This window comes from Amphiura filiformis, chromosome 4 (genome assembly GCF_039555335.1).
Source record: "Amphiura filiformis chromosome 4, Afil_fr2py, whole genome shotgun sequence".
Classification (NCBI taxonomy): domain Eukaryota; kingdom Metazoa; phylum Echinodermata; class Ophiuroidea; order Amphilepidida; family Amphiuridae; genus Amphiura; species Amphiura filiformis.
In genome coordinates, this window is record NC_092631.1 from 53839265 (window position 1) to 53862741 (window position 23477).

General features: G+C 36.7%; 1 protein-coding gene across 2 annotated transcripts; it reads right to left on the reverse strand.

The window, feature by feature from the left end:
* Positions 1–1303: 1303 nt before the first annotated feature.
* LOC140151071 (prolyl endopeptidase-like) lies at positions 1304–23418 on the reverse strand. 2 transcript variants are annotated; one of them, XM_072173271.1, is made up of 16 exons: positions 23266–23418; positions 20417–20544; positions 16754–16849; positions 15592–15760; positions 13844–13945; positions 11965–12107; positions 11268–11383; positions 9786–10036; positions 7212–7316; positions 6658–6852; positions 5831–5979; positions 4516–4632; positions 4053–4148; positions 3357–3458; positions 2586–2814; positions 1304–2044 (listed from the first exon to the last, which is right to left on the reverse strand). In XM_072173271.1, the coding sequence occupies exons 1-16, from the start codon at positions 23335–23337 to the stop codon at positions 1979–1981; spliced, it is 2136 nt and encodes a 711-aa protein (XP_072029372.1). In that variant the 5' UTR covers positions 23338–23418; the 3' UTR covers positions 1304–1978. The 2 variants fall into 2 exon arrangements, with proteins under 2 accessions (XP_072029372.1, XP_072029371.1); XM_072173270.1 differs by lacking the exon at positions 11965–12107 and adding an exon at positions 12178–12320.
* Positions 23419–23477: the final 59 nt, after the last annotated feature.

The following is a 23477-nucleotide window of genomic DNA, read 5'->3' on the forward strand; positions in this document are numbered from 1 at the left end:
TTCATACATGAATTCTTTTGTTTTCTATTGTTTTCTAACATGTTCCATGAACCATTATATCTCCTTTTCTTCCTGGCGACTTTCCGCTCATTTTGTGAGAAAAGGTCTCAAATTTTGAAGCTTCTTGAAAATTCGTCATTATGCACAACGAAAACGGGACATAAATTTTACAAATAACACTAAGCTATACTATGATCAGCTCGTAATAGGCGAGAGTTATTCGGTTTTTGTTACTGCACAAATCAATGAAGTCCCAACTTACATCTGTGTAAATTCACAACAGAGTGCGTCACTCACACAATACGCAAAGCGCAGTTCACATAGGTGCTGCATCCAGCTAGCTGCAGGGTTGTAGCCACGGTGGTCGGCGCTGGTCAGCAGTAACCAGTTCTAAGTCTGACCGACCGGCACTCAAGGGAATTATAGGTCTTGCTGACCAGAACTAAAATGACAAATTGTCCTCACAACAGCTGCCAAATGCCATTCTGATTCAATTTTCCCTTAATTTTAGCCAGCATTTAAATTTGGCTAGCTACAACCCTGTCCAGCTGTGTGTTCTATATCAATCCACAATGTTATGAGTCCCGCCTATTACAAGCTGATCAGAGTATAAGTATAAAATTGTGGTTTCCATACAACCGACTGGCACATAATTCACCTTTTTTTGGTAAATCCCATAAGCCTTTATAGTACACCTGAGAACTCGCCATTTGACAACACGTCAAATGACAAGGTCTCAGGTGTACTCGCAAAGGCATATGGGATTTACCGAAAAAATTACCTTGAGTAACCGACCTTTTACTTTTGCAACAAACAGAACATAAATATAACATTATATCACTCATACATAAATTCAAGACAGTTCATTGGTTGATTGGGGTATTCCAGTTGAAATCCATACACCCCCTATAAAAGGCATGACCTTAATCTTCCACACAGGAATACTCAATTTTAAAGATGGCCTTGTTATCTTCTGGTAACTAAACTTACACAAACACTAACAGTCTACGATTTACTAACAGTCTATTCTTACCAATGAGGTAGAACCAAAGAGTGATAACTCCGCCGTGTGTGTGTGTCGCTCATAGAGGGAAATAATGTACCTCCAGATTATTTCACTATGCGCACATCAAACTTTGATTCAAAGTATGCTGTTATTTATGTTCTTGTGTAAGCTAAACATGAGAATTTTCCTTTTTAAAAGGAATTCCTTCCCTCCCCAAATTTCTGCGTTTTATTTCTTTTTAACCGGTTTTGAGCATTTTTGCCCTATTTTATGTGCTTTTCCTTTTTTTCAAATTCGTTTTATATCATCGTTGGGCAGGAAAACCTATGTGTCTTTGGCCCCTGAACATGTTTAAAGCAAAACCTCCTATGTGACCTGTTGGCAGTTTTGCTTTATACATGTTCAGGGGCCAAAGACACATACGTGATGCAATCAAGCAACATCAGTCGAACTCGGAAATATTGATTTTGAGATATAGCCAAACAAAGGAACTATTTCCTTTTTGTTTCCTGTTGTTTTAGAAACTCTTTAATTACTCATATCTTTGGAACTGGCTGTTCAAATAGGGTTTTCTGCAAAATACAGCGTTGTAAATGTTTTTTACTCTCATATAAGAAACTGAAAATTTATTATTTCTGAGTTCCGACTGATTTTGCTTGATCGCATCACATATGAGGGTTTTCCTGCCCAACGACGATATTGAAATGTATTCTCATGCCTGACGAGTGAGCAACCTTTTGTAATTATTGACTCAGGCTCTTGCCAAAAAATGCCGCAGGTACACTATTTGCCCTCCATGATCAACAAACCAAATAGCAGATTTACCACACAGGCTAATTTTGAGGTGGTACCCTTTGGGTATAATCTCCGATTCATAAACATTTAAAACTCCTTAGACACACATCACACACACAGTCATTATTTTGAAACTAGAGTTACAGTGTTTCCATTCAGGCACAGGTGGTTGCATCATCAATCCTGCCAATTCAATCCAAGAGTCTTTGCTATGAAGGCATAGATGTCGGAGTACTCTTCAATCTGTGGGGTCAAATAATAAGAAGCACTTTTTGTGAGAAATAGTAAGAATCAATTTTTGTGTGTGAAAAAATCAATAAAGGATTCAATTATTTTTATGCCCCGTTGTTCATCACCTTTAAACAACAATGCGTCCGCGCTGCTGCATGTTTTACTTCGCAAGATCAGGATCCTTTAATTCACATGATTATTTCATGAGGAATGTCAGTCAATGTCACTCAACATTGCAAGAAGATTGATTCCTCTGTTGATATCAGTAATAAAACCACAGAATAAAATGGGAATGTTTAAACACTTTCTCCCAAATAATGAATATAACATGTAAGCTCCAGGCATAACAAATTTTACATGCCCACACGCAACACATACATACGCTTCCATTAACTTACAGTCTCATATATGCTACTGTATAAAAGTGAGGATTCATCACTGATTATTCTATATTAATACTTCATAATACCCTTTATATAACCCAAAATTTAAACATTTTCTATAACATGTTTTGTGTTTGCTGGGAAAATTCGAACAAAATACAGTCACTTACCACTTTAGCAGTAGGTTTACCGGCTCCATGGCCAGCCTTAGTATCAACCCTGATCATTAGAGGATTGGTCTGTTTACTGACGTTCCTCATCACATCTTGTAACTCAGCTATATACTTCAAGGAATGTAGAGGCACCACACGGTCATCATGGTCGGCAGTAAGCAATAATATGCTTGGATATTGCACCGTGTCATCGGCTGGGACCCTGATATTGTGAAGTGGTGAGTACCTACAGAGAAAATCAGTTGTCAAATAGAGGAGTTACATTATTCTACACAATTTATCAGCTTTCTTTCACACTCTTTGCCAATTGTAGCACGTATAGATCTTTTTTCCAAATGTTACTGATCAATCAATATTGAGTCCAGCAAGCTGTGTAGCATCATGTGACCAAGGCATGAGTAAACTGGTTCTTTTTACATGATAATCAGGATGAACAGTTCCTGTACTGTGAAGCTTTAACATTTATCTGTGGATATAGTGGCTACACTTTAATTTTATCATATATGCATGTGGCAACACCATTAGGACAAAATGGGGGTAAATACAACCATTGGTTCATTAAACAAATTGCCTCAAAATCTAATAGCTTAATTTACACAGGTAAAAGAAGACAAGGATAAATACTAAAATCAGTACACCTTGCAAATTGCTGACGATCAATTACTGACATTTATAGTGTCAAAAACCAAAAAAATTACACTGAAGCACATCATAAACCATCTTAGTGAACAAAATTAATCCGAAAATTCCATTGCCTTGTCAACTTACTTGATAAGCCATTCAAATTCTTCCTTCTTGTCAGAACAACCAAAATCAGTTGTCCATGCATGGCCAATGGTGAACTTGTGGAACTTCAACATATCCATCACCCTGTGGGTTAAACAATACCAATATTTCATTAATGTCACAGTATCCATAAACATGCATACGCATACAGCAACACATGCCTTTATTACACTATGCAAGAGAAAAAACACACAAAATGAAAGGAAGATATGAGTCTGAGAGGAGAGATGTGAGAGAAAGAGACCAGACAGACATACCCCTATACACACACATACCCCGACAGACTGCGAGACACACACACAGACACCGGGGAGTTCGTAAATCCCTCCGAATGAGGACTTTTGTGGGTGTTTTTCCCACTAACTGGGGATTTCCCTACATGAGCCCCAATCATTTTTCTATGGCTAGGGCTCCCCTATGGGTGAAAATGTCATAATAAGCATTACTGGGTACTTAATTTGGGGGGGGTAGGGGAGGTCCCCGGTTGTACTAACACAAAAACACACAGGTCCCCAATTGGTAGGAGTTTGGCCCATAAAAGTCTGCAGTCGACACACAAGTTCCCTGTTGTAAAAACAACTGGGGTGTATGTCCCCAGTAGGACACACATACAAGTAGAGGGGTAGACACACACACAGACAGACTACACTATAAAATAACCACAACTTCTATACTTACCCAACCTGTGCAATAGCACATCCAAATAGATCAGGCCGTTGATTGACACATGCTCCGACCAGCAAACCACCATTTGAACCACCATTTATTGCAATCCTGTAAAAAATATAATTCAATATCGTACATGATAGAAAATATTTAGTTTTTCATTAATAGCAAACATAATGTGTCTACTCCCAGCTCTCAGCTGTTATCTTTATAGTTTATCTTTATCTCAACAGGGTCATCATTAATTTATCAATGAAAATAGTTGTTTTTTTGCAACCTTATACCAACAAATAACCTCCATTGAACAGCCCTTTTAAGAAATGTTTGAAAGAGACCATACATCATGTAGTCTATATCCCTATCTGTATATCTATAGTTGAATCAGCACAATATCCTTCTGATAAAGTAGAATGCTGCCTGTGGATTGCTATTCTATTTGCTCGACGCATGAATGAATTTACACAGGGTAACTTACTTTGAAGCTGCGGTATACTTGTTGTCAATTAGGAACTGTGCTGCACTTTGGAAGTCATCAAATACATTCTGCTTGTTGGCAAGCATGCCACCTTTGTGCCAGGTCTCACCATATTCCCTGAGATAAAATAAAAATCATAACATTTCAGCATCAACTTATGCTTCTTTAACCACAAATGTAGTGAACAACAGTGCTTATTCAGAGCTGTACAGTATCCAGGTGCAGTACTCATAAATAACATCTAGTTTACAAAGTCCATGATTTCAAATCAATGATCATGTATATACATACTGCAATGGTACTTGAAACATAAATCTGAAATAATCAAAGATATTATACCCAATGAGAACCAACTCAAAATGCCTCTGTGTTAATAAGGATTCTAGCTGATAGAATTTGGATCTGTTTTGAGAACAGAATTTGAGTGTCGGGCGGCCATTTACAGAATTTGCTGGATTTTATCAAGATTTCAACAAAGTGGACACTTTAATGATAATTTGGTAAATGTTTTTTTTTTAGTTTGAGTGGTGGACTCTAGCATCAAAATGAACCTTCAGTGGTGGGCTCCAGAAGTGAGTGGTAGGCTCCACCGGCCACTGCATCCTACCATAGCTACAACCATGGTGTTAATGCTGTGGTAAGTCTGCCTTTTTGGTTTGTCAGAGGTACTTTTCTGCAAGAGCCAAAAATGAACCGATAATTTGCCTATTCAAATGTTACAAAGGTTTGCGTCCTCAGGTCTTGGCAAACAATTTTGGCACAATGTGTTACATGCAGAATGCAAGAATAATGCAATTTAAATCAAAGTTTGCAAAGCGGATAGCAAAATGATCCAGAGGTACACTATAATGCCCTCCATGAGTGACAAGCAAACATGGCAGAGTCAGCACTCTTTGGTTCTACATCATTAGACATCATCAAAATGATCACACATATAAAAGACATACCGTATTTCGTCAAATAAACGCCCCCGGGCGTGTTGCATTTTCCCAAGGGGGGCGTTTATTCAAGGTCAATTTTAGAACGACAATTCCCGTTAAAATCATTAGGTAAACTTAAAACTCACGCTAAAATGATGAACTAGAAACTAGAAACACCGACTTCTGGTTCACTTCCGGGTTTCCAATCCAGATTTTCGCCAAAAAAGTGACGCTATTATCGACCATGTGGGCAACTTAGTAAGCTTACTACACAAGATAGCATGGAAATATTGGCATTTTCGAAACATCTTGGTTGAAAAAAGTGGTGGGGACGTTTATTTGAGGGGGGGCGATTATTCGACGAAATACGGTATACAACATTTAGTTGTACTTACCCACCACCTCGTATATTTGGGATGGCCAGTATGCCGCCTAGATTTTGGATGAACACAATACGAGACACACTGAAGCTTGGTGTGATTGATATATTAAATCCTCCATAACCATACAGTAGGACGGGGTGATCACCTGTCATTTCTATGCCCTAATTAAAGAAATATGAATATGCAAGCAATATATTAGTACCATCCGAGTTAAATTATTTTCTCATTTAATAAGTGTTTTTTTTTGCTTAACGGAAGTTATAAGATATTTCATTGGTCAAAAGTATGTCTGACTTTATACATGCACTTTATAAGAATAAATACTATGCACCTCTTGTTACCCCACAGCTGTATATTTCTTAACAGCCAACAGCTGATGGATAATCTGTGGACCTTCAATTTTACTCTGCCACTCCCCACCTGACACTAGAAGAAATAGTGACAAATACCTTCATGCATTGTTTCCCGTTTAAGTACAGGGGTCAAACTTCTGTTTAAATGCAGGAGTGCTCATCTTTCTTTCGAAGCAATTTGGCCAGACTCGTCCATGAAATGTTGCTGTGGGGAAAATCGCTACACCTCCTCCACAGTGAGTCTGTTACCTTCCCGACATTTAATAAAGCTGGTACTCATTTGTACAGTGCCATGCCTAAGTGCACAATGCATTGGCGCATCAAGGATTTGAACCCACAACCTCAAGCTTCCTTGTGATTAACGCTGCATTACTGTTTCCTGTCTTAAAGCACACACATACCCATACCAAGGCTCAAAATGCTGTTTTGCTTAAGGCTATTATATCAAAAGTATATGTAGTGTTTATAGCCATCTATCTTACTAACCTTCTTATGGACAATAAACATAGGTATCTTAGTCTCATCTTTACTGGCCACAAACACCTGTTTGGTCTCAAATAGACTGGCATCAAATCCCTGCACCTTGATCTCCCTGAACACTCCTGGTGTCAGCTGCTCTTTGGTTAGGTCACAATTGTAGATGATACCAGGTGTGAGGAATGAGGTGAACTGGTAGAAAATCTGGGCAAATCATAAATGGGAACAAAGAGGATTAAAAATGTGGCAATCAATGTCTTGTTTCAATAGGCAATGCGGACATACAGGCACTGAATTTGCTAAAAGTTGGGTTAACTTTTAATACGTTTAATTTCATTACATACATGCAGCTTGTTTTCACCGGCACCTGATTTGTGGTCACCCGCGTTTTGGCAGTTGTGACGTCATCCACCCACATATCTTTCATCACATTTAAAAGGATATTTAAAAGGGTATTCAAGAAACGTAAACCATACAGGCTTAGAATGTCTACCGTATGTAGTTTTATTCAAGACATCTTTTGCAATCAAAATCACATTATAAAAGCTGATGTCTAGACTTACCTCGTTGTCTTGTTTGCGACCTGAGTACCCTGTTATAGTTCCCACATCCAGCGGGAATGTTGTCACTTTAGCCCCTGATGACAGGTTATGTAATTGTAGTACATTCTGTTGGAAAGAAATCAAATTCATTAACATATGATTTAGACATTAGTTGAAACTAAAAATTGTGAGACTGGAAGGTACACATCATCATACATTAATAAATCTCTTGAGATCTAGAAACGCCGTCACCATGATTAGACGTGCTTAAAGTTGTTTCTCTCATGACCAGCATAATTTTCATCATTTTACCGATTATTATTTTGTCATGAGTAGTCAAAACCGAGGACAGACAACAGGCTACTTCCTGCGAGACAATACAGAGAGAAATAACTCAAAGGAAGGCCAGAAAATGTCGGGAAACGGACAAAATATTAGCCTACAGAGCGTTGTATCGCAAAACCTGTCCACGTCAGCATCACCAGATACCGCAGGCAATACGAACAATGCTACAGCGAATGTGTTAACACAACAAAGCGATGAGCCGGTAAGCACAGCTGAACTAAAGAAACTGATACTCCGTATGGAACAAGGTCTAACAACAAGGATGGACAGGATGGAAAACAAACTTAAAGAAATAAAAAGTGGTCAGAAGAAAAATGAAGAAAAGATTGAGGGGATACAACATGATGTTACAAATATGATAGATAGAATGAATAATTACCAAAAAGGACACACACATCCTGCAACAAGATATGGAGTCACTTGAAAAGTGGCAAAACACATGGCAAATGGCATTTAATGCCAGCAAATGCTTTTTGCTACGCATCACTCATAAAAAAAACACAATTATCACAGAGTATAAACTTGGCAAGGAGGTTCTAACTGAAACCCAAAGTCATAGTTACCTAGGTGTTGAAATAACAAGTGATCTAAGGTGGAATGCACACATAAACAACATAACAGCAAAGGCAAACCGCCAGTTGGGCTTCATTAGGAGAAACCTCCTATCGTGCCCAAAAGAATTAAAAGCTCAGGCTTATACAGCCTTGGTCAGACCTCAGCTTGAGTATTCGTCCACAGTTTGGGATCCGCATACAGGAGAACTAAAACAGCAGCTTGAATCCATCCAAAGAAGAGCTGCAAGGTTTGTTATGAGAGATTACAGAAAAACCAGTAGTCCAACAAGCATGATGGCCGAAGTCGAGTGGGAGACTTTAGAACTCAGACGCAAAGTAGACAGACTCACCCTCATGCACAAAATCACCAGTGGTCAGGCAGCCATTCCGGAGCAAACGTTTCTACAGCCTGTCAGACGGCACTCCAGAAACCTCCATACAAAAGCCTTTCAAAGACCAATAGGCAAGAAAGACTGCTGGGTGTATTCGTATTTCCCCAATACAACCAAAGATTGGAACCAGCTTCCACAAACCATAGTCGACATTATAGAAACCAAAGATTTCAAGAAAGAAGTACTAAAACACCGCCAAAACACAGCTCGAAACAACTAGCATCTGACGTTCTGCGCACAATACCCTTCTCGCCTGGCTTTGTAGAAAGTGTTGAGGAGTATATAACCAGAACCAGGTTCTAGACGAGTGTACTCCCATCTATTAAAGGGGATATGGAGCGTGATTTTATATGTGCAAATGACAGAATAACATTGATGGAAATCCATGATCGCAAACAAAACTTGTTATTTTATGGTGTGGAACAAGAACCAAATGAAAATGTGTTCCAGGTGATGAAAAAGTGTTGGGTGACTGAATTTAACATTACCCCAGAGGAAGTAGATTCTATTGGAATCGTCATTATTCATCGTTTGCCACATAAACATGCAGGGGCAAACCAACGACCTGACCCAGTTATAGTCCGCTTTGTCCACATGTTGGACAGGGACTGGTTCCTCAATCACGCTAGAAGTCGTCCGTTTAACATAGACAAAAAGCCAGTAATGGTTTACACGGATCTACCGGAAGAGCTGAAAAGGATGAGGGGAAAGGCGGCGCAGGTGGCCAAAGAAATCAGAAAAGATGGGAAGCAAACACAAATCAGATGTGTAGGTACATAAATAGTACTGGAGTATCATGCAAAACCAAAAAACAAGGGAGATCCCACCAGGACCATGGACTCAGAGTGCCTTCTGAACTATGGAGCTGTTCTATTAAACAAAATGAGAAATCTGACTTTTTAGAGCCTATAGGGTTTAGGTTAAAATTAATAAATCTCTTCACACTTAACTATCCCATGAATGTTTGCCACAATACGCCAAATTATACACCACCGAAGCTACCAGTTGAGGTGAAATTTTGATTACTTTTAACATATTCCTTCAGGAACAAACCAAAAGTTTGATGACGTCTTCCCAGACATCCTATAAAAAAAGTCCTTTCATTAGGACGCTAACCCCTCCCTACCTCCCTCCCTGTAACGTAAATGTGAAAATTAAAACCTGACCCAAGCTTGCCTGTTTTTTAATGCTTTTTGTCAAAAATGGAGTCGAAATTTTGAGAAGGTCCACTTTTCACAAAATTTCCCCCACCCCCCCTCAAAAAAAAAAAAAGTTGTTACCTAGACAAGCAACCTTGTTTTTACCTTCACATCATGCAGAAAGCATAAAACCAGTTTATCTTCTGCCACACATGCTGACCACTCTAGTACATCTGTCTCTGACTCTGCTACCAGGTCTGTCCAGTGTTCCATTTCTGGCTTGGCAAAGTCTATGTTGATTAGCTTGTACTTGGGTGCTTTCAAGTTGGTCTTGAATGTGAATACTGTATCAGTGTTGGTGATGTATTCATACTCAGCATCAAAGTTGTCGACAAGCTTGACCCATGGTAGTAACCCTGTCACAAAAATACAAACTTTTGTAATGCAAGAAATAGCTAAACATGGTGAAAAAGGGTCCATTTTTGGCCAAAGTGACCAAAATCACTAAAAACATGCATTTTAGGCCTACTTATGAATTCCAGGAGGTCATTGGTCAAAAACCATAGGTCATCGACAAATGTTGTGATTGACTTTTTTGATCATTTTTCAAAAAATTTCTCCTGTAAAAATTACATTTTTTGGTCAAAACTCAACAGAAAAAAAAACAAAAAATGGTAATTTTACCCATAAATTAAATTGATTGAATTAAGCAATGCTTTTGTTCATGTATTTTAAATATCCATGTATCACGTGTTCTGCACATCAAATATGAAGTTTCTACTTCATTTAATTTTAAAGAAATAGCCAGTTAAAATGTGCCACTTTCAGGTAAAAAAATAACCTTAATCCTAAAACAGTGTGACCGTTGCCATGGAAATGAAATAGATCGTGCGGGTTACAAATTTGACAACATGGTAGGAAATTTTCTCCAGACTCTTCTGAACATTTTGATATATGATTTGTCAAATTGAAACATCTGTCCTACAAAACCATTAAATAAAGCACTTTGGGCTGCATAGCCCCCATACTGAAATGAAATATAGTTAAATCTTAATCCTTTAGTTAGTTGTAATTGGCAATAAAATATGTCTAATTTAAATATTTGAACAATTTTTGAAAAATAAGGCCGAAAATTGTGTTTCTTATCTAGGGTATTTTTCATATGCTGTGACAATTGAGTCAAAAAAATTGAACTAATTTCAGGTTATGAATTCTCATTTTTGGAAAACATATTTTCTAATATTTTTGTAACCAATTATCAAAATTAACATTAGATATTAAAATTAAGAGCAAACTCATAACCTACTCAAAATTTTGAATGTTAATACTTGTGCTAAGTTTTTCAATTTTGTGACTACAAATGTGCAAAATTACATGTTTTTGGCCCATTTTCCCTCAAATTACAAAAACATTTAAATTTGACTTTTATTGCCAGTTAGACTAACAAAGGATTAGGATTTAGCGGTGTTGCATTTGGCAAAACAGGATATCTTTTAAATCCCACAATCCTCCCCCCCCCCCCAAAAAAAAGTGCAGTAGGTTTCTGGAATAAGGAGTAATCCTGTTACATCACCATTTCTATGGCAAATTGACTGAATGTTGATGATTCTATTTTGAAATACAAATTGCAATTCATAACAGACTTACCATCAATACCATTAGGTAATGTCTGCATGTCACAATAGTACAGTCTATTCACTGGGTCACAGCCTTCACAAATGCTTAGTACAATATATCGGCCATCGTGGCTTAATTCAGCTCCACTGTGGAGAAAATGAAGTTCAAAATGATCCATTACAAATACTATCCATAAACTATCTTCTTTTTTAGTCTGTTTCTACATTCCTTAAAGCTTTCCTTTTTGCATTGAACTATTCCATACACCCCCTATGGAAGACATCAGTCTAATCTTTCACACAGGTAGTGTTAATTTCAAAGGGGTTTACTTGAATGGGTGACTTCAATTGACATCTATATATAATACCCCTCCTGTACATGAGATCAAGTCATGTCTTCCATAGGGGGTGTATGGATTTCAACTAGAAATGAAAAATTGAAAACACACAAACTGAAAACGTCTCTAAGCTAACATATAACAAATTAAAATTAGATATGCTTGGAGATCCTATTGTAAGAAAGCGATACCACCAAGCACTGCACTTTAGACAATGATAGTTGACAGTCAACTAAATGAAAATGATGATGATGATGACAATGATGCTACCACAAAGATGGCATACAATAGCAAACCAGAGGTTTGGAAACTTAATGCATTCCTGAACCATATATATCTCTTAAAAACTTGTTTCTTTGCTATAATTCTAATCATCAATAATCACATTACCTTCCCCACTTGGGATGGTCAGGGAACTCTGCACACAGTACGTCATTTCCCTGAGGGGTGCCTAACACATGATAGCACAGCTTCTGATTGAAGTTAGCCGTCGTCTCTGTGCCGTCAGCTTTGCCAGGTTCTTTGGGATACATCTAGCATGTAATGATAAGGGATAATATGTGGCTTGATGATAATAAAGACAAGCAACAACAACACACATACCTCATCCATTTATCATGATCTGGGAATTCAGCACACAGAATGTCTTTTTCCTGCTGGGTGCCCAACACATGGTAAAATAGTTTCTGGTTTAAATTGGTAGTTGTTTCGGTTCCATCTGCTTTGCCAGGTTCTTTTGGGTACATCTAATTGAATATAACGTGACAGGACACAGCATCACATGACATGTCAACACATGACATGATATGGCATGACATGGTATGATATGATATATGACATGTCAGTTTATGACATGATATTGCATGACATGTCACCATGACATTGCATGATATTACCAAAGGTGATTAGGTCCCACTCCCTCCCCCCTTTCCAGGTTTCCTTGACGATGTGCTAAGATGCCTCAACTTGTGCTACTCCCTATTCCAGAAAAATACAGTACTAATTTTTTTTGGGATTAAAAAAATATTATCAAGTTCTGCCAAATGAAACATACCTCAATCCTAATCATTCATTTTGTCCTAACTGGAGATAAAAGAAAAAGTTCACTATTTTACTAATTTCTTGAAAAAGGAGTCAAAAACATGCATTTTTTCGAACAATCTAGTCACAAAAATCACAGACTTGGAACAAGTCTTAACATTCAAAATCTTGAGTATATGCGGAAATTTTGCTCTAATTTTCACTTTTTGTGTTACTTTAATGAAACATGTCTTTTCCAAAAATTAGAATGAATCAACAGAAGTTAGTCTTAGTACAAGTCTTTGGGCTTGATTGTCACAGCATACGAAAAACACCCTAAAAATGCATGGCTTGTATTTCCAAAAATATATTAAAATTTGACTTTTATTGCTAGTTTAGACTAACTAAAGGATTAAGACTTAGCTCTGTTTCATTTGGCAAAACAGGATAATATTTTTTTAATCCCAAAAAACTAGTTCTGTATTTTTCTGGAATAGGGAGAAGTGGCTTTCCAGTATTCATTTTAACATGATCATCTTGACCACTCATAAGAAAGATGAAAACCAACAATTCTACTATTGGGAATTTGGATACAACAGGCTATTAAATAACTGGGGGTTGTTGATGACATCTTTAAAATATTCAAAAATAGTGTTAGCCGATCCAGCCCAGGTTGGCACTGCCAGTCTCTGATCACAAAATTGACATATCAGCCGATCCCAATTCGTATCTAATTATACATCTCGGAAAATACAGGGTCAGAAATCTACTTCTAGCGCTGTTGCTAGCGGCAGCACCATTTTGCCTATCTGGAAATTCTACCTCGAAAAAGAAGTCGCCAATCTATTTTTAGTAACACAGCTATCTGGAAAATTCCCACAAATCACAATCGGTAGTGCCGCTAGTACATATACAATTCCATGAAGTTTATGGATGATGAGTGCTTTCTTTGCTTATCGTTTAGATTTGAGCTATTAACTTAACTAAGACAGAAAGTACATATTTCTGAATTTTCTTCATTATTTTAGTGTGGTTTGCAGGTTTAATTGAGGGTTTCAGGAATCGGTAAGTAGATGGGCAGCTGATAAAATGTTCCCCGATCCAAAGCAAATTCAACTCAGATCAGTCCAATTTCTCAAAAAAATGATCTGGATCAAAACAAAATTGTAACCTTACTTGAATGTTTTAGTACAATTTAGCAACACATTTATATATTTGGGTCTTAATTGTACCAAAAAATGAAACTTACATTGTAGAATAAGCCTTTTCCATCATGAGTCCATGACATACAGCTAAACTTGACCCTCTCCAACACATCTGGCAACTGTTCTGCAGTGGACACCTTCATGAACTGACCAGTAAAAAATAAATATCATCAAAATATGTTTACATGGGGGGAAAGTCAAATTAATTTATTTTGTGATTGGCATAAAATGTTCAAGTCGAAGAACAACATAGTTTCAGTGGCGTAGCCAGGATTTTGGAACCGAGGGGGCACAACTTGTAAATGTACTGACGGAAATATTTTTTTGCCGACGGAAGTTGTGATTTGTTGACCCAAATTTTTTTGCATGGTTTGAAAAAGTGAAGAGCAAAAAAAAAAAAAAAAAAAAAAGGATTATAGGCGGTACCATCCTAAAAACACAAAATTTTTCATCATTTTTTACAATTCTCCCTTTTTTCTGTCACCAAGGGTAAAAAATAGTCTATATTGTTAACCCAATTTTTTTTTCACCAACGCCTTCCGTCTACCGACGACCTTACGTGTACCAACGGCCATCACAAGCGGGGGGGGGTAATGGTAATGGTCATTTTTGGTTGCCAGCAACATGTAATTCAACTTGTATTTCATGTTAATGGTAATTCTTGGTTGCCAGCAACTTGTATTGACAGGTGATTAATGTATAAGGCCTCACAATGTTGCTGACAATGATTCATCATATGTGAGGTGTCATGTCAAAATCAGACACTTTTGGGCAGGTTATAAATTTTGAGGTTTTTACATATCTTAAATATAAAGATATTTTGCTCCATAACGCCATTTTCCCCCAATGAAATCGGACATTCCTAAGTGAAGATAATGAGTTCGTAAGTTATGGTAATCTAAAATTGGAAATATCGGCCTTTAAAAAATATTATTGACAATGTTGAGAGTAGGCATTACCCCGAAAAATGTCTCAAAAAATACAAGATGCCAGTTATATTCCGGTCTGAAACTATCAGACAATATTTTTAACATTAATAACATCACAAATTCGAAACAAACCCAAATTGTGAAAAAAATCACCCCAGGCAGATTTTTGGCTATTTCTCCATTTACGATCCTGCCCAAAAGTGTCTGCTTTTGACATGACACGTCACATATTATAATAAAGACACCACTTAATCTTATAAACTATGGGCAACTACAAGAATACTTCCAACACAAACTACTCTGACCACTGATGTACCTCTCTCTTCCCTGCACTGCATGTAGTTAAGCTTCATTTTTTAAGTTAGTGAGGTATTTAAGGTAGCTGCCTCGGATACAACACCCTTGCAGAAAAATAGCTCCTGTGTCAGATCAATCAGGTCTATTCATTTAAATCTTTAACATAACAAAGAAAAGTATTTTCCCCACCTATTTTAAGAGTCTTATAAGAATTGTAAGGCAAGTATGGTTTTCTCATCAATACACACATCCTATATCATTTTCAAGGAGTTCTGAGCATGACACCGTAGCCGATAAAGCCACCTTAACTCATATTGAAGCAGAATTCATGTTCAACTAGGCCCTTAAATGTTTCTTTGTTACATTTATTTTATGTTTCTTAAATTTGCCAAATGCTGACCATCAGGTACAATTAAAGATAAGATAAAAACATAAAATTAAAATTTTGTTAAATGTATAAAATCTCACATTATGAAAGTTTATAACAGAACTTTACCAGAGAGCAATTTGTATTTGTATTTGTAGATGCAATCTATGTATTCTGTTTAACTCTGTCTTTACTATACCTTGATAGTGACCCAATCTGAGCCACTAGAACTCAATCCATAGGCAAAGTATTCTCCATCCTCTGAGAATGAGTACCCTCGGAGAGCGACAGTGCCATCTTCTGATAAAGTATTAGGATCTAGAAACACCTTGGCTTCACCATCCAGAGAATCTTGAACATACAAGACACTGAAACAAATGCACAAACACACAAACATATAAAAAATTCCAGTTACAGGTGGTTTATATGTGTGTGCTTTATAGTCATGGTTAAAACAAATAAGGAAAACGCTTTTAATATCCTATTTCAACTACTGGTAAATGATCATTTTTGTGAGGGTTTATTTGTCGAGAATTTTGCAAATTAAACAACATGCGAAATTGTGAATATGAAATTTTGTCATATTAAATAACATTTTTAAGGCACAACTTTCGTCCAAATACCAATATGCACAAATAACCACTGAACATGAAAATATTCACTTATACAGTAGTAGATGGTGAATGACTGTACATACAACAAGAAATAAGTAACATGTTACAGTGACATCTAAGTTTTCTTTAATTTATTATCAATTTCTATCATCATTTAACATGCCATTTATTATCATCAGGATTAATTGATCATTGTCATCAGATCATTAAAAGTTTGTCATACCGATATCTTTGAATGCTAGAAATGACACTAAAAAAATCTAAAATATTCATAAAATAATATTAGTGATTCTCTGTATTTAATATATTTACTTTCCAATAATGTTTGAACAGTATACATTTACTTTCATTTCAATATCAATTTCCATTAAAAATGTCATGATAAAAAAAATTAGTACAAACTGTCAGGAAAGTTTTGTATAAATTTTAATCCAATATAATGAGATAAAATGAAAGCAAAAGTACTGACTATTTTGACTATTCAACCATGAAATTTTATGGAAGAGTATAATTATCAATACAATAATACATTTTTTTTTCTGCAAGCACAGCAAAAGCAAAAGTGAAAGTTGGAAAATGTGTAAACTTGACAAATATGCCAATAAAATGAGGCATTTGCATTTTGATGGGTATGCATAAAATCACCACTGTTATGGTCTAAGCACATTCACATGGCCTGGTATGTGACTTTGGGTTTCACTTAAATGGTAATAATTAGCTTCCACAATACCTTTTATTGCTACTTACCTCTGGTTTTGTAGTCCAGTATTCATGAAGTAGAAGTAGTGTGATCCTCTCTTTTTAGGACATCCATACTTGGGGAAATCCCACAACTCTTTCAGTCTGAAACCAAAAAATAAAATTACTTCTTCTTCTTGCTATTATAACAAATAAGATCCAATTAACATGTGACCTTTATAAGCTCCACAGATGCTAAAAAACATTTCAAGGTAGTGCGTATCAGCCTTCCCAAGGTCACTTGCATCAAGATGAAATGTCATTTTGGTTCACTTTTTGGACACCCATCAGGCTTTAAACAGTTAAATTTACTCCTGTTTTACAGAATAAAGTGTAATACATAAATTTGTAACTCCTTTTTTACAAAATAAAGTGTAATACATAAATATTGACAAATTATTATATTGTACACTTTTTCTTTAGGCCACGTAAAATTAATGTTTTGGTTCTCGTCCGGAGGATTTTCAGGATTTGACGAGGGAGGGAGGTGTTTTTTTTGTTTGTTTTTTTTTGGGGGGGGAGCAAGCCGGAGTTGGATTTTTGCTAGTGCATCCAGTAACTGCAATATATGCCCAATGCCCCCCATATATTTGGGACCTCCCTCCCCAGCTCCCCCAACCTCCTTCCGAAGTTGAAGAAAATTATAGCCGCCTTGGGCTGTTCACTTGTTTCAAATATTTGACTGTTTGAGTTTGATTTGAGTGAAGGAATAAAATTACCGAATGCACTTCTAATTATTCAGTCGGTATGAATGGCCTGAATGATGCGCTGTCATGGCTGTCGAATTCGGCAGCGTGTACAATTACCGTCTCGTTCTCAAGTTCCATGTCATGATGCAACGCATGACAACAGGTTGAACACATGACAACAGGTTGAACACATGACAACACGTTTATATGCTTTTACAAGCTTATTATATTAGTATATCGTAAGAAGCGAAGGTATTTAGGGTACATGCCACTAAATAGCTTTCCATAGACTTTACGTGCAAAATAGGGGTCACGTTTTAGGCTATAAGTCGAGTTAAGTCTTACTTTGAAATATATATTTGATATCATCTTAATCAGAACAAAATTATGCATAACATATCTGAAAATGACACCATATTTTAGGTCTACTTTTTGAGAAAAATAGCGCTATATAAAAAGACCCGATTTTCCCGTGTTTACGTCCGACTGCTAACCGCCTTTTGACCTCGTGTGTTCATGCGCTCATCATCGTAAACATCACTCAAATTTTCGCGTTTTCTGTTCAAATTAGTAGAGATCACATTCACAAGTTCTAGCAAAACACGATTTGCATCACTAAAATTGTTAATATTGTACCGATTTTGCACATTTTTTATGCAAAGTTGGGACTATAGTCGTGATAAACTTTTACCGGAAACCGCTTCACATGCGGATTTAGTGGTCTGCACCCTTGAAGAGGCTAAAACATCGTTTTTAGGCCTTGAAAATGATTTTGTTATCCTTTTCACTACATTTTGAATTAATTGTAAGAAATTTTGGGTTGTTTTCTTTCATACTTTAGACAGGATGTCGATTTCTAGCACAAGCATGATAGCCGACAATTGCCATTTTTCGTCATTTTGATGCCCATGAATGCACAATGGTTGCTGATTTGCTATTTTCATGAAGATATTAATTGATGTTAAGAGTAAACGTTCTTTGAACATCTTTTACAAGTGCATAACTTCAAAATTAAAACATTCTCAGTACCTGCAGAATATTTAAAAAGACAAGAAATGTCAATCAAGTAGGCCTACCCCCCCCCCTCCAGCGTCACTTTTAACCCGTTTGTCCAAAAAGCAAATGTAATGAATGGCTATTTGAAATTAAATATTAATATAAATTAAACTTTGAATGTTATAACAATTTAAAATACTGGACAGTGGTATAAATAAAGCAAACTAGAAACTTAAATATCTTAAATCTAATTTTTTATGTAATTTTATTAAAATTGAAGGCCAAAACTTGAGTTTAAATGACAAAAAAATTGGTTAAAAAATAAAAATTAAATTGAAAAACTTCTTTGTAATTTAAACACCAATAATCAATGTTTTCAATATTTTGAAACTCTTCTTTATTCATATCAAAAGGTTTCAAACTTCTACCAAAATCGGAACTTTTATTAATTTGGAAATAAAAGCAGGCCTATTCGCTGCAAACGCACATACAGCGAAAAAACCTGGCGGCGTCCATGAACGCGCTTGTTGATGTCCCTCCTCTTTTCTTCGCGTGCATTTTAAATAGATAAAGACGCGCAGAAAACGCATGGAATTGCTCCTTAAAGGGTACATGCCACTAAATAGCTTTCCATAGACTTTACGTGCAAAATAGGGGTCACGTTTAGGCTATAAGTCGAGTTACGTCTTACTTTGAAATATATATTTGATATCATCTTAATCAGAACAAAATTATGCATAACATATCTGAAAATGACACCATATTTTAGGTCTACTTTTTGAGAAAAATAGCGCTATATAAAAAGACCCGATTTTCCCGTGTTTACGTCCGACTGCTAACCGCCTTTTGACCTCGTGTGTTCATGCGCTCATCATCGTAAACATCACTCAAATTTTCGCGTTTTCTGTTCAAATTAGTAGAGATCACATTCACAAGTTCTAGCAAAACACGATTTGCAACACTAAAATTGTTAATATTGTACCGATTTTGCACATTTTTTATGCAAAGTTGGGACTATAGTCGTGATAAACTTTTACCGGAAACCGCTTCACATGCGGATTTAGTGGTCTGCACCCTTTACCTTGGTGGACTTTGTGACGATCGATGTTTGCACTTTGCACCAGCAGCCTACGGCACCAGCACTGCAGCAGCATGCACTCGTACTCGTGTGTCAATTTTCATCAATTTTTTCGTCAAGCAGAATTAAAAAGATCTCATACCCATGTGTTATAATCGCTACACCTCGCTATGGTGGTGCGAGACTATCAACATTCTAGCGATATGAAAAAGCATATGAGACCTACGACTAGTCTCTGTCGAAGCTTTCATGGTTCGCATTTTTTGTATGGAGCATCAAACACGGTCTGCCAGGACTGTTAAGAGAGGTAGTTTTAAAGAGGCCCCAGGCAGCATCAGACACGAAAATAGAAAAGTAAAAAAAATTGAGGGGGAAAAAATCCGCGAAAAAAACGATTTTTTTTTGGTTTTTTCCAAAAAAACAAAAAAAATCAAAACAAAAAAAAAAAAAAAAAAAGCATGCGGCACCCCAAACCGAGGCGGGCGGGGACGAGAACCAAAACATTTATTTTATGTGGCCTTATGGAAACATTAAAATGGTCTCCACGAGGAGTACTGTCTCCATAATGAGTATGATCTTCACGAGGATGGTACATGTAGGATTTTACCAATGTCCCACAACATATTCAGTTTTCAACAGATACCCACCCATGCACACATGAACCATGCCATAAGGAATCCCTTCAGATGACATAAATGATAAAGATGAATATCTTTATACTAAGCTTAGCAATATATTTTGTTTTCATATTTTGACCTGAGCTACATTTGTCTAAGCCCTGCTGCAAAACTTAAAGTATGTGTGCAATAATAGGAAATTGCGAAATGAGCAGCAAACCTTACATTAACTTTCACAAAACTGTTTATTTTGTGCAACCCCTTTAATCTGCTCCATCGGCTTGATACGTACCTTTGATGGAATGGTTTTCGGACCTCACATTTTTCTAAATATGGCATAGTAACCTGGTTTTGAGCATCCACAAATGCCTTGGTTTCTTCACCATCTGGATCTTCCAACCATGCATAGGGGTCTGCAATCTGTAAATATATCATAGATTAAACACAGTAAACACTACTGGTCAAATTATCTGCCTCTAAGAACTAAGATTGGTTACAATACAGAGGGTTATAGGATGCATTGAGCCAATATAGTACCGTATTAAAGAATAGTCAGCAGGGCAGAAGGAGGGATTAAGCTTAAAATAGATCAAGAAGTTCCATTCTGATTGGTTACTCAGATGATTACATTGTGTAATTCACCAATCAGGGGCTCTGTAAGAAAGGTAGAAGTGCCCATTGGGTTCAAAGTTAAATGCAGTTTTGCTACAAAGCACTATAACTGCACAATTGGGCTGCTTTGAAATGGCCAGCTGTGGCTTAGAAACAAGTACTACCCTTGCTAAAAGAAAGAGTGGAATACTTTTCTTCACTTCAAGTATCAAGGCATGAGCTCAACTATGAGCTCAACTGATCTCATACCTAACAGCATGGTTCAATTCCTCATTCATCAATCATTGCTACAAAGTTGACCTCAGGTTGTGGTGTATGAGGTTTTATTTCCAAAGGTCATTCAGTGAGGGAATGTACAAGAATATTGGAGTTAAGGAACTGTGCCCTGACAGATGAGCATGTTTGAAATCCTATCAGTAAACCTTTGACGAGCGCCTACTACTGTGTGTGATGTTGCAAAGTCAGAGCTAACAATGCGTATGGTGCAAAGTTTATTAACAAATTTCCACTCGGCAAGAGCAGATCGCCAATCTCGGCAAGAGCAGATCACCAATCAGAGACAAGTGTGTTTCAACACAATAAATATGCGATACGCTAAAAATATGCTCTCATCAGAGGTTTACTGCAAAATATTATAGTGTCTGTTTTCAATGATAATTTGCCAGTTTATTTTGCAGATTGATATTAACAGTAAGGGGTTGTGCAATAATTATGAGCCAAAAGGCACACATTCTTGGGGCGCCTTTTAAATAAAATTTGGCATGTACAAGGGGGGGGGCAAAGATATTTTGGTGGGCCGAGAGGGGGCCAAGCGATTTTTAGCAGGCCGAGGGGGGGAGTGATTTTTGGCGAGCCATTTGCACAGCCCCTAAAGTACAGTACATCAACACCATACAATGTTATACTTATTACCTGATCATCTGGTTTTAATCATTAAAAAGCCTGGCATACGGTACCTTTGAATTCTAGAAATAACACACTTAGTAATTTGATTTTGATTTCTTTCACAAAAATTATAAAATATTATATACTGGTAGTGGTAGTGATTCTTTATGCTTTTACTTTGTACATGTGTAAATTTATGTTATGCACTTTCAATATCAGTTTCCAAGAAAGAAAAAAAAAACAATTTACTATCTTGACCATTCAACCGTGGAGTTCTATGTGGATATTTACTACCGTACCAGTATCATAAAATTTACAATACTACAAAATTGCTCTGTTTTCCTGCAAGCAGAGTGAAAGCAAAAGTGAAAGTTGTATCATGTGTAAAAAAACAAGACAATATGCCAAAAATATTAAGAAAGCAATAATGTAAAATACCGTACATGTATATAAATTTAGATTTTTTAACACACTATCACTATTGAAATCTGATATATTTTATATCAAATGCATGGGTCACTTAGTAGAGCGCTACATTTTTTTGTGAGCAGCTAGAGAGCGACTGCCCACGCTAGAGTCCCCACCCCACCTTTCGGCAAAATGACCCACTTTTTGTTCTTTCCCCCACTTTTTGACAATTCAGGCCGATTCACAAAAATCATTCTAAAATTTAATCAGTACTGCATTTGGTTCTGATAAATGGCGACATTTATTTATTCAAAAATTGATGCAACAATAACATTTAAATCATACAAAAAATAATAATAATAATTATAATATCCAAGGCACCAACACTTCTCTTACTCTAATATTTAATTGCTGAGAAAACTTGGTTTAAAGAAACAAGTATATACGTCTTTTATTCTGACGGTCCGTGCCACGTCACTTCCGGTTGATGATGCGACTCACGGTCGAGTGAAAACAAGTCCCTGATTCGATTTTTGTTGATGATTTCTGTCATTGGTGTTATGTAAATTTCGATCGCAAATAGTCAGTGGAATCAAACAACCGTTTCTAAGTCTTCAGAGTGGAAGAAACTTACTTGATTTACCGTTTATATACTGACAAACTTAAAATTAAATTCCATGGTCGAGTGTTGTTTTTTCCGAAATTGAATGTCACTCCAACATCGCTAGCCTATGTAGCCTCCTTCACAGCCGGTTTCTGTTGTTCATAACAAACCGTGAGCCACATGCAGTTTGGGCCCGAGACTAGAGATAGCCCGGATGTTGGACCGACAGAATACGTTTCTTGTAGTAACCTTAATAACACTTTCATACATACACGCTATATAACGGCGCGCGCGAGTGGTCGAGAGCCGGGCATAAACAACGTTTATGCCGGTGGCCCGATGTGCAATGGAAAACGAAGAAAATTCATGATTTTTAATGATGTTACTTGTTATTTTTTGTTATTATTTTGATGAAATAAGAATCACAAAATGTTCTGGTATGTATGAACGGCAAGCGGCCCCTCGGGCATAAACAACCGTTTAGTCATGAAAATATATGAATGAACCCCTAATTCATACAAAAGTGAACAAATTTATGAATTGTTTCCGAATTGTGCAACCTTTCCATTTTTTTGTACAGTCATGCTGGTAAGCTTTCTTTTTCATGTTTAATTTCGACACTATAATATTACCTTTTGACCATGATATTCGTCCACCACATTGGAATCCCTTCTGGCTTCAGGATAGGTAAATAGTTGTGCCATTTTAAGCTTAAAAGAAGGAATAATCAGTAATCACGAACAAAAACTGCTTCCAGGCAACCACTTCTGCTATTTTAAAACAGGTGTGAGCGATATCGTTCTGAGAACTTGAACCGGAAGTGATTGTGTATATCGATATGCCC

Coding starts and splice junctions, on each gene's coding strand:
- LOC140151071 (XM_072173271.1), bottom strand. CDS start 23,337: ATGGCACAACTATTTACCTATCCTGAAGCCAGAAGGGATTCCAATGTG. Junction 12,108..13,843: donor GAAAAGGCTTATTCTACAAT/GTAAGTTTCATT, acceptor ATTACATGCTAG/ATGTATCCCAAAGAACCTGG. Junction 3,459..4,052: donor TGTGCTATTGCACAGGTTGG/GTAAGTATAGAA, acceptor TTTAACCCACAG/GGTGATGGATATGTTGAAGT.